General features: G+C 39.6%; 2 protein-coding genes across 2 annotated transcripts; both read right to left on the bottom strand.

Annotated features, from left to right (window-relative positions):
• Window positions 1-212: 212 nt before the first annotated feature.
• GCK72_011171 (uncharacterized protein) lies at window positions 213-2,902 on the bottom strand (the record flags this gene model as incomplete). Its single annotated transcript, XM_003093409.2, has 7 exons — window positions 213-530; window positions 1,116-1,706; window positions 1,761-2,024; window positions 2,072-2,236; window positions 2,290-2,460; window positions 2,506-2,775; window positions 2,819-2,902. 7 exons carry the CDS (start codon window positions 2,900-2,902, stop codon window positions 213-215), a joined length of 1,863 nt encoding a protein of 620 aa, XP_003093457.2.
• A 1,752-nt stretch (window positions 2,903-4,654) lies between these two features.
• Window positions 4,655-6,285, bottom strand: GCK72_011170 (uncharacterized protein; the record flags this gene model as incomplete). Its single annotated transcript, XM_003093415.2, has 4 exons — window positions 4,655-4,945; window positions 4,995-5,549; window positions 5,602-5,964; window positions 6,016-6,285. 4 exons carry the CDS (start codon window positions 6,283-6,285, stop codon window positions 4,655-4,657), a joined length of 1,479 nt encoding a protein of 492 aa, XP_003093463.2.
• Between the last annotated feature and the right edge of the window lie 5,140 nt (window positions 6,286-11,425).

Raw genomic sequence — 11,425 nt, 5'->3', positions numbered from 1 at the left:
ATAGCTCTAGTCAGCTACAGGCTTATAATGCTCGTAGTAAGGTGCAATGCGATTACTGTAGGTTTTATGGTAAAACTTTATTCATAACTTTTCCTGAAATAAATTTCATTTCCATACTGTGACATAACAAAACAAATTGAACAGATTCGTCGGATCATTAGAGATCAGGGTTAGATAACAACAACAACAACAAATTACAAAAAAGTGAATCTCTAGAAATAACCATAAATTGCATAGAGCCTGTTCTCCGGGTTCGTGAAGAACTTGGCCGAGTAGTCTCCCATTGAGAATCGGAATGCCGAAACCAAGTTCGTCGAAGTCTTACGTCTCACATCATCCTGCAATGGCTTGATTTTGGGTCCGAAGCAATAATAGTTCAAAATTCCTTGATTTCCTCGATACGCGGATTCATGGACACTCGCACGAACACATTGCTCGGTATGGCTCAGAATGAGACGGGTGGTTGCGAAGGATGGTTCGATGATAAGGCAATTGAGATGTTTGGATTGGATAGTGGCGATGTCGGGGAGCTGAAATTATATGTTGTTAGATAAATATCATACATGGGGGCGGGGCGGCGCGTAACTTGGTTAAAACTGAGTTTTATGTTCTGAAAAATATACCAAAATGTAGATCTCTGCGAGTTCTATATCTTTGAGGAAAAAAGTTCAAAAAAAGGCAAAAAAAGCAATTATAGCCCGGCCACATTAACAAGTAGTCATTAGGCCCAAATTATAATAATTTTGAAAGGGAAGAACTTTGCGTGGCCTAGAAACCCAAAAATCAACCAGCACTGTTTTGGAGCATTTTCGAGCTGAACATTTGTATTTAGGGTATTCTTGAGTATTATCATAGGAATGTTCATTTTTTTCACATTTTGAAGCATTTTCCCGGATAACCGTAATCCGTCTTTAGAGTTACAGATATTAGAACTAACAAATCTTATTTTAAGTTCGAATTTACATATTTTTTATCTAGGTCGTGTCAAAAACGCATTAGAGAGATAGAACTCGCCGAGATCTACATTTTGGTATATTTTTCAGCTCATGAGATTGCGATTTAAGCGAGTTACGGGCCGGTCGGATTCAAAATATTAAATATTAGTAAAGCCTTACTTTCTGAAAGCAGACCAAAAATCCGAAATCCGGAATTTTCTCCAAACTGTCCACAATCTTCATATCCTTCACAAAATGTTTGATTTTTCCGCTCGCCAAGTCTCTCCAAATCTCATTCGCCTCTCTGATCAACGACAAGCATATCTTGAACGTGGAACTCTGGATACTTCCAGAAATCCACATTTGCAGACATTCCGCAGTGGTGGAGTCGTCGAATCGAGAAGCTTCAAAAATCTTCACATGAACGTCGTTGGCCGTTTTGATTTTATCGTTTTTAAGACCCTCCATGTAGACATTTTTGGTGAGAGGCGCCATCAGGAACGCGTAGATAGGGAGCTGCTCCATTTTAGTCTTGTTGGTCTCATGGAGCCAACCGCTTCTGCAGTATCTTTGGTAGAGCTCATTCCGTGCAGTGGAGAAATAAGTGAGGAGATTGATTTGCTCTTTGGTATGCTCCGCTTTGATCTTTTTTCCAATGCTAACACAATGGTTATAGACACCTTCATCCCGGTGTTTGCGCATACTCGGAGCACCGGATGGCATGCCGATTTCAAGCAGTGCTTCTGAGAGAGATGAAGATGTGGGAGCCATCTGTAAGCCGATATTTAAAGTTTTGGGAAATTAGGAGATATCAAATGAGCTTACCGTCATTTGAGTGGTGTCGTCAGAATCAGAATCTTCTGATGAAGACATCTGAAGTGCCATGTGTTTCTTCTGCTTTTTTAGAGATGGTCCTGATTTATCAGAAGATGCAGAAAAAATGTTCGCTACTTTTGACATCACGCTGTAACCGAGTTGACGGTCTTCATCTGAATCCTCATCAACAGCGTCACGGATTCTAGTTTTGTTGACTTGGATAACCTCGGCTTCATAAGTATCATATTCTTCATCAGATTGCTGTTCAGGTACCTAAAATGAAGTTTTGATTTGAAATTATCCGGTTTGGAAGTGTATACCTCCACGTCATCTGAAGACTCGCTAACACTTCTGGTAGTACTAGATGAATCCTTATCAACGTCAACGTCAACGACTTTTGGAGAAGAGCCTTGGGTATTAACGACGGTAGGAGAAACAAAGATTACATCAGTAAAATGATGTCGCGGAGATTTTGCGTGTGGCATCTGGAAATAAAGGTTATTTAAATCCTGAACTTTTGTAGAATTCAAACTCTTACCTCAACGTCGCCATCAATTCTTGGAGATTCTTCATTCATTGTGACTTCAGAAATCTTGGGTGGATCCGTTGCTTTGACGACTGTAGTGGAAACGTCTGGAGACCTCTCCACCTCCGTCACAAGACGTTCTATGACTTCAGTGTTGACGTCGGCTGGCGAGACATCAACCATCTAAATATTGCGGTGAATTTCTTGGATTTTATACTAAATTCTTACCTCAACATCACTAATGATTTCAGAAATATCGATGTTTCCCAGAACCTCCGAAGCTTCTGATCCTTGAGCAACCTCAGTCTTCAGAATAGGCTTGACGTCTTCTTCGACGTCACTTACTTCAGAATCTTCCACAACCGTCACTTTCTTCTTCTTCTGCTTTGGATTTCCCTCATTTTCAGAATCATCTGAATCTGGAACTTCCTCTTTGATAGTTGTAATCGGGTAAGCTGTTGAGGTGGATTTTGGCGCTTTGATATTCTCAGAAGTTTTCTGAAATTGAGTTATGAAATCTCTGAATATTCAAAAAAAGTACCTTTTGAACTTTAGAGTCCTGAATTTTTAAAATGAGAAGGCTAATGTTTTCGATGGATGTCATTGCAGTGGAATGAGCAGACATTATAGATTACCTGAAAATTTATCAAATTTGTGCAGTGCACATTTATACAGGAGCAGGAAAAAATGAAGTTGTGAAAACAATAAATAACCGGGAGAGGTTTTAAGCGAATTACGTGAAATTTATCAGATTACGGTAGCTGGGTTTCAAATGGAAAATGCGATCAGTGAGTGGGTTACTGTAGCAAGAAAGACACTTAGTATTGAGAATTTTCTCACAACATGACTGAGTTTTGCTTTGCACAAATTATTATGAATTTTGCAGTGCACAATTTCCTAAATTTCCAAAAAAAAGTTTGTAAACAGAGTCAAGAAAACAGAAATGACTTGATAACTGGTTGGTGCCCATTTTAGGCCAGTATTTTTGGAATTTCTTGGATTATTGTAGTTGGGTCTCAAAGAGAAAATGCGGCCACAGTAGTTTTACGGCAACAAGTTTTATTCACAAATTTTTTCAACAAAAAAAAGAGCGTAAAAACGATTACTAATCGTTTTTACGCTCATTCATTTTTTAAACTGACACGTTTTAGGCACATCATATTTTAATTATTTGGTTTACTGTAGTTGTCTCCACAGGAATACTGCAGCTTTTTTGGGTAAAACGAATACTATTCGTTTTGCACTAATTCGTTGAAACTTGAAGTGCACAAAACAACTTTTGCAATACCAAAAATGCGAAATCAAAAGGGGAGGATGGAAAAAGTAGAATGACTGATAGAACACACTTATAGGCCAAACCTTTTGGGATTACTCTAGTTACTGTAGTTGGGTCTCGAAGCAAAAATGCGACCACAGCAAAAATCGTTGCCAACGATTTTTTCAGTAATGTTAGTTCAATACATAGTGTGCAGTGCTCTTTTCTTCAAAAATGAACACTCTTTTTTTGAATTTACACAATGTGCAATTTCAATTGATCAGTTTGTAGTTGGGTCTCGAAGCGAAAATGCGATCAAAGCGTTTTTATTGACTGAAACTTAGTAACAATCAGTGTTATCTATACTGCCTTAAATCGTGCGATTGTTTCCATAAAAACGATTACTAACCGTTTTTCGAAATGGCAACGAAGCATCTTTCTAAGAATACTAGGGTACTGTAGTTGAGTCTCGAACGGAAAATGCGACATGTTCTGTTACGAGATACACATCATAAGAGAAGAAGCAGATTGGAAACAAGAAACGAGAAGTAATGAATGCCTGGTTCCTGTTTTAGGCCAATAATCCAGTGTTTTCAAGGTTACTGTACCTTGGGTCTCGACGCGAAAATGCGACCAACTTCAATTCAAACACGGTTTTTTGAATTTACAGAATGTGCAATTTCAATTTTTCCGATTTTATACCATCCGATTACTAATCGGATGTTTTTTCATCATCATTCATGAAACTTCCGATCTCTTTGATACCGGATCAAATCGAAACGATTACTAACCGTTTTTACGCTCATTCATTTTTTGGATGCCATCACCAAAACTTGAACCAGCGACCTCTTGTACGACAGGCCGCCGTGTTACCGACTGCGCCATCGGGACGCTCGGAGATAAACGAGGTTGAGGCGATTGAAATTCAAGGGAAGAGTGTACATCTAAAAATTCTAGAGTATTCTTTATTTCCAGTAAGAAATGTAACAAATGGAACAGATGAGATATTCAGATGACCTTCGAGATCAGAAAGAAACATGTAAGATAACAAAAGATAACAGATAACAATATAGAAAAAAAACTAGTAAAACAACAACAAAACATTTTCAAAAAAGACAACAATTAGATGTATCCATCGACACCATAGATGTCCTTGACGTCTCTTTTTCCATCTGTGACAGCACTGAACGCCGCGGACAACTTGATGGCAGTCTTCATATCTCCAGAAGGCTGCTTCACCGTCGGACCAAACCACATACACGGAAAATTGGCTTGAGATCGTCCACAAGCCGCTCCGGCGATCACACCATTTACAAAATGGTCGAGATGACATATGAGACGGATTGATTGATTGGATGGATTGACAATTAGACATGTGAGATGCTTGGACTGGATGGAAGGGAAGTCGGGGAGCTGGAAACTTTTTTAATTACTCCTAGAACAGTGAAGCTACTGTAAATACCTCTCCATAGCATACCAAGTACGCTCCATCGGGTACGTCTCCGAGTGTTGCAACCTTCTTCACTCCCATCACATTCTCATAATTATTCAGAATCGCCCATATGTCCATTCCGAACATTTTCGCAGTCTTCTGTCCAGACGTGTATTGTCTGACAAGCTCAGCCACCTCCGCATCCTTGATTCTAGAAGCCTCGAAAATCTTGACATGGATGTCATTGCCAGTGCACATCTTGTCACGTTGAAGGCCATCCATGAAAGCGGATTTGGTCAGTGAAGCCATGAGAGCCGCGTAGATCGGGAGCTGTTCCATACGGCTCTTGCTGGGCTCATGGAGCCAGCCGTTCTCGTAGTATCTTCTATAGAGTGCAGTTCTCTGTCGAGGATTTTGAATAAGCATCTCGATTTGCTCTTCGGAATGCTCCTCTTGAATCTTTTTTCCAATGACAAGACAATGCTTATAGACACCATCATCCCGATGTTTCAGCATACTCGGAGGCATTGCGCTATCGGTGATTCGAAGCAGAGCTTCTGAGAGAGTTGATGATGTGGGTGCCATCTGAAATTCGAAAATTTGGAAAACTGCAAAGAAAAATAGATAATAAGCCTACCGCATTCTGAGTGCTGTCGTCAGAATCAGAATCTTCTGATGTAGATGTCTGAAGTGGCATGTCGATCTTCTGCTTCTTTGCTGGCGGGCCACTGTCTAACTTCTTGGACGACGCTCCAGACACATTAAAAAGGTTTGTCATCTCCCTTAGCGCGTTGTTACCGACTTCCGCCTGATGGTTTTCATCTGAAGTCTCATCAACGGGGTTGCTGGAGTTGGAGACGTCAGATGAATTCTCAGCGACAACTTCAGAAGAATCATCAGAAGACCCGGTGACGACAACAGAGACGTTGATGACTTCTGGAGAATGATTGAAATGAATTGTCACGACAGTGGAAGATTCTGGAGACTGGACATCAAGAATCTGAAAATAGATGTTTTGAAATTCAGAATCTCTTGGAGCATAAAGTTTTACCTCGATGTCTTCTGCTGGATTCTCGATTGGAGGCTCAGCAACAGTTTCCGATGCATTGATGACGTTGACAACGTTTGGTGAAGCCTCTGGTGCTTCGACGACCATTTCAACTACATCTGGAGCATCCAAACTGCTCTCCACATCCGACAGAAGACGTTCCATGATTTCCACGGTTTCCAGAATCTCACCGACCACTTTTTGGATGATGTTCTCGTGGGAGGTCTCCAGGAGTCCAGTTTTTTCTCTTGGAGTGTTCACGATAGAAGACATTGCGATGAGTTAGCAGATTACCTGGAAAAGACAATTCGATTACTAATCGGATAACAAAAAGGTGGAAGAGATTGCGTGCGTCGCGCTAGGTTGAAAAAAAAAACAAAAAAGCGAATGATGAAAATGAAAAGGAATGGATTCGTGGTGAATTTAGGCCAGTATTTTTGAAGTTTCATGAAATAATGTATTTGCGGATTACTGTAGTTGGGTTTTGAAGCGAAAATGCGACCAAAGGAATATTACAGCAAAAATCGTTGCCAACGATTTTTCAGTAATGTTTTGGTTTACTGTAGTTGGGTCTCAAAACGAAAATGCTACCATAGGAATACTGCAGCGTTTTTGGGTAAAACGAATACTATTCGTTTTGCACAAATTCGTTGAAACTTGAAGTGCACATAAAAACTTTTGCAATACCAAAAATGCGAAATCTAAAGGGGAGGATGGAAAAAATAGAATGACTGATAGAACACACTTTTAGGCCAATCCTTTTGAGATTACTCTAGTTACTGTAGTTGGGTCTCGAAGCGAAAATGCGACCAAAGCAAACATCGTTGCCAACGATTTTTCAGGAATGTTAGTTTAATGGTTTACATATTGTGCAGTACACTTTTCTCCAAAAATGAACGCTCTTTTTTGAATTTACACAATGTGCAAATTCAATTGATCAGTTTTTTGGCTTTAGCGTAATCCGATTACTAATCGGATGCAATTTCATCTCAGATGAAACTTCCGAGCGCAGCTCTAAAGTGAAGCTGAGTTAAGTATGACTAAGGAAAAATAGTTGAAAACGACAAAAGAATAAATGAAAAACTGATGAAAAGTAACTGGTTGATGACCATTTTAGGCCAGTATTCTTGTATTTTCTTGGATTACTGTACTTTGGGTCTCGAAGGTAAAATGCGACCACAAATACCGTAACCAGGCAGAATAGGAACATTTACCACTGGTAAACCGACCCCGAGAAAGTTTAGAGCTGAGCTCTAAATAAATCACAAATCAAATGGAGAACAAGCGGAGAAGAAGTGAGAAATGAAATGAATGAGTAGTAATGAATGATTGGTTCCTGTTTTAGGCCAACAAGCCCGTATTTTCAAGGTTACGGTACTTGGGTCTCGACGCGACAATGCGGCCAACTTCAATTCTAACACAGTTTTTTGAATTTACACAATGTGTAATTTCAATTTTTCAGATTTTATACCATCCGATTACTAATCGGATGCAATTTCATCTATAATTTGGTTCCGGATCAAATCTGACTGACAGTCAAACTCCTACTGTAGTCTGAAAGGAACATTTGTTCCCGGAACAAGCACGTTTACCACTGGTAAACCGGCCAGTGATTCTTCATTCAGAATTCAATTTTTCAGATTTTATACCATTGGTATAATCCGATTACTAATCGGATTCATTTTCATCCCGGATGAAACTTTGGAGCTCAGCTCTAATTTGTTCCCGGAACAAACGAATACTATTCGTTTTTGCGCCAATTCATTTTTTGGCCGCCACCACCAAAAGTCGAACCAGCGACCTCATGAACAACAGACAGCCGCGTAACCGACTGCGCCACCGGGGAGCGCTACGAGCAATAGGGTGGGGGCGGTAGATATGCGAGGGAGTGGCAGGTAAAAGCAAAATCCGGTGGTTTGATCTGAAGAGTGACGATGAGAGAGAAAATTGATATCGACAGATTATCATGTGTTCTGAATTGGGAAAAAAATTCTAAGATCTGGTGTATATTATATAAATAAAACTCAATGTGACTTGAAACGGTGTTCTGGACATAGGGCTTTGAGAAAAATTTTAATCTTGTTTCTAATTTTGTGCTGAAATACTCATAGATTTCATACAAATTCAAGATTTTTGCCTCCGATAAACTGATTTTTTCAGACAGTTTTCTTGACATTTTTCAATTTTTCGGTTTTTTCGGCCAAAAGTTTTCAAATTGGACATGCGTATGTTTCTTTTATTTTTTTGTGTGTGTGATAAGCAAGAAATCAATAATATTATTATCCTGATTAAATTTCTGTAACAAAACACGTTAAATAATATCGACTGCAATATTCAATTTTTTAGTTTTGAAAATGACCAACTTTGATAGTGTAATCCGGTGTCACCTGATTGTCCGACAAAGTTTATTTTGTATGCGTTCGGCATATCAAAAATAGACCTTAACTTTTGTAGTTGACCATTTTTTGTAGGGACACTACTAGGAAAGCTCTCTAGGGAGTGTCCATACAAAAAATGACTCTAGGGAGTGTCCGTACAAAAAAATTGTCAATTGCAAAAATGGAGCTCTACTTTTGATCTATATGATACTTAAAAAACTGACTTGGTGGAACAATCAATGATACCGTAACACCCTCTTAAATTTTGAACAGAACATTTTCAACTGAAAACCGCCAAAGTCTACAGTACCGCCCAAAAGGTTATCAACTTTGGCTGTTTTCAGTTGAAAATGACCAACTTTGAGTGTGTGTCATGGTAATATTTATTGTCCTATCAAGCAGATTTTTAATGAACTATACAGAACAAAGGTAGATCTTCATTTTTGTAGTTGACTACTTTTTTGTACGAGCACTCCCTAGAGAGTTATGGTCATTTTAAGACGACATCTCAAAAATCGCACTATTTTTACAGTGAAATGGGTCGATTTAAGGGATACATTACTTTGCCAATATGTAACTCTCTAGGGAGTGTCCGTACAAAAAAGTTATTAACTACAAAAATGAAGATCTACCTTTGTTCTGTATTAAAAATCATTAAAATTCATTAAAAATCTGCTTGATGGGACAATAAATATTACCATGACACACTCTCAAAGTTGGTCATTTTCAACTGAAAACAGCCAAAGTTGATAACCTTTTGGGCGGTACTGTATAACCCTTTGACCAGTACTGTCCTGCTGATAACCATTTTCCCCATTTTCGAAAAGACTTGACCATCCCACTTCCCATACACATTTGAATTTCTCTTTGTTCAGTCGTCTTCTATTGTTCGTGTACTGTTTGTCATCAACTCCATCCGCTTCTTCATTACTCATCTTCTTTGACACATTCCGCTTTTCTCTCTCTCTCTCTCTCTCTCTCTCTCTCTTTTTTTTTCTCTCCAAACTTTGAAATTCTTCTCTCGACTCGTCATTTCCGTTTTTCGTTGGGCTGATGTTAGGGCCCTCTCCCTGTACACACTGCTTTTTATTGAATTCTGATACTTATATTTATTCGAAGGATGCCAAGTTTATGGTTAGTTCTAATTGTTTGAACGAAATGTTTTCGAAATTTCTTGCAATTTCAGAGCAAAAGTGCTTAAATCACCATATAAATTCATTTTTTGATTGAATTTTACATTTTTTGTAAAAAACTGGACTTTTTCACAAACAAACAGCAATATTTTAAAGTTTTGAAGTATTTCCGTTACTGATTTTTTCGATAATCAATTTTTCCTGATCGTGATTTGAATATTCCAAAAAAAACTTTATTTTTCTATTGGAGTTGATAACTCTTCAAAAATTGCTCCAAATCAGTCGAAACACGTACCAAATAAAAATGTCTAGAGTTTTTCTTCAAACCATCATTTTGAAATTACATTTTTAGACTGTTTTTGAAAAGTGTATTCGTTTTATAGCCAGAAAAAATTTGACTCTGTAAATTTCTAATTAATTTTAAGCCATACCAAAAGCCATCAACGCGGATGACGGCAGTGCAGATTGCCGTCATGAAGAAGGGGCTTCATTTTTTTTTGAAAAAAATAAAAATAAATAAATAAATTCTGCCCCTTCTTCATCAATTTTCTTCAAATCGAGAAACAACTCACGGTTTTCAGGGAAGACAGTTCTTCGTGAAGGTTGGGGGACCGGCGGCGACTGGAAAGTCGGTGGTGTTGAAGAAGTACGCGGACTTCTTCGTACGCCGCTTCTACATGCGTCGAGAAGCCTGTGTTATCGCTGCACCAACTGCGTGTGCGGCTCTTCTCGTCGGTGGGGTGACGCTTCACTTCCTTCTGAAGCTGATGGTATGCAACTTTGAACCGTAGTGTGACTCTGTAAATTTCTAATTAAATTTAAGCCGTGGCAAAAGCCGTTCACACGGATGAACGCCGTCTAGATTGCCGTCATGAAAAAGGCGCTTCAACATTTGAAGGTCCTCATCATTGACGAAATCAGCCTCGCCACGGCGACGTTGATTGCGCAACTGGACCAGCGTCTCCAGGAGGCATTCGAGACGGATGAAGTTTTTGGTGGTGTCTCCATCGTGGTTTTTGGGGACCTTTTACAATTTCCACCAGTGCCAACGGTCAAAGGTGGGAAACAGGAATACACCTTCAAAGGTAATTTTTAAATTCAGGGGTGTTGAAGTTCCAGCATTCGCTTAGGTATCCCGCAAGAGTATAACGTGATTCGCCAGGTAGTTACACCAAAATCCCCCTACTATCTATGGGATTTGTTTGAGCTCACCGAGCTCACTGAACATGTCAGAGCTAAGTCCTCTGACGATGCCAGTGTGCTCGCGGCTATACGCCAAAGAGAGAAGACGGAGAAATTGGTTGACTACTTGGTCAACCACTGCTCCATGGATGGTGATGGTCCAGCAGACATCTTCAGAGAGTTGCGCTGGCTTTGCCACGAAAACCCAGCTGGAGACTTTATCGTGTTGGCCCCTAACACCGAGCAAGTGAAGGAGCTCAACACCTGGGTATGTGAATCAAAATGAAATACTTTCTTTTATTACACGGTAAACTTTTCAGATTGTTGAGCACTCCAAGAAAGTTGTTGAAATTGCGCCGTTGAGCACCCGGCCGTCATCATGCCCAATAAATGCGTGAATGGATTGGTAGGTACATTGATCAGTGTCACCGCTGAGTTTATTGAAATGAAAAGGTAACAATATTTGAATACTGGTTCTGAAATTTTTAATAACTTGAATTTCAGGCTCGACAATGGTCGTGTGGTGAAGATCACCCACTTACCCTTCAAGAGAGCCAATGGATCGGGTGATATATGGTTTCAATTCCCAGTGGCTATGGCTGAAGTGATAACGGTCAATAAATCACAGGGAATGACGTTCGATGGCGTCGTGATGTTATCGGAGCATATGGAGCGATCCGAAAACTTCTACCCTGCTCTGCCCGATCGTTGCGAAGTGTG

The sequence above is a fragment of the Caenorhabditis remanei genome, chromosome III (genome assembly GCF_010183535.1).
Source record: "Caenorhabditis remanei strain PX506 chromosome III, whole genome shotgun sequence".
NCBI lineage: Eukaryota > Metazoa > Nematoda > Chromadorea > Rhabditida > Rhabditidae > Caenorhabditis > Caenorhabditis remanei.
Note: the sequence above shows the minus strand (reverse complement) of the source record. Positions and strands in the feature narration are given on the sequence as shown.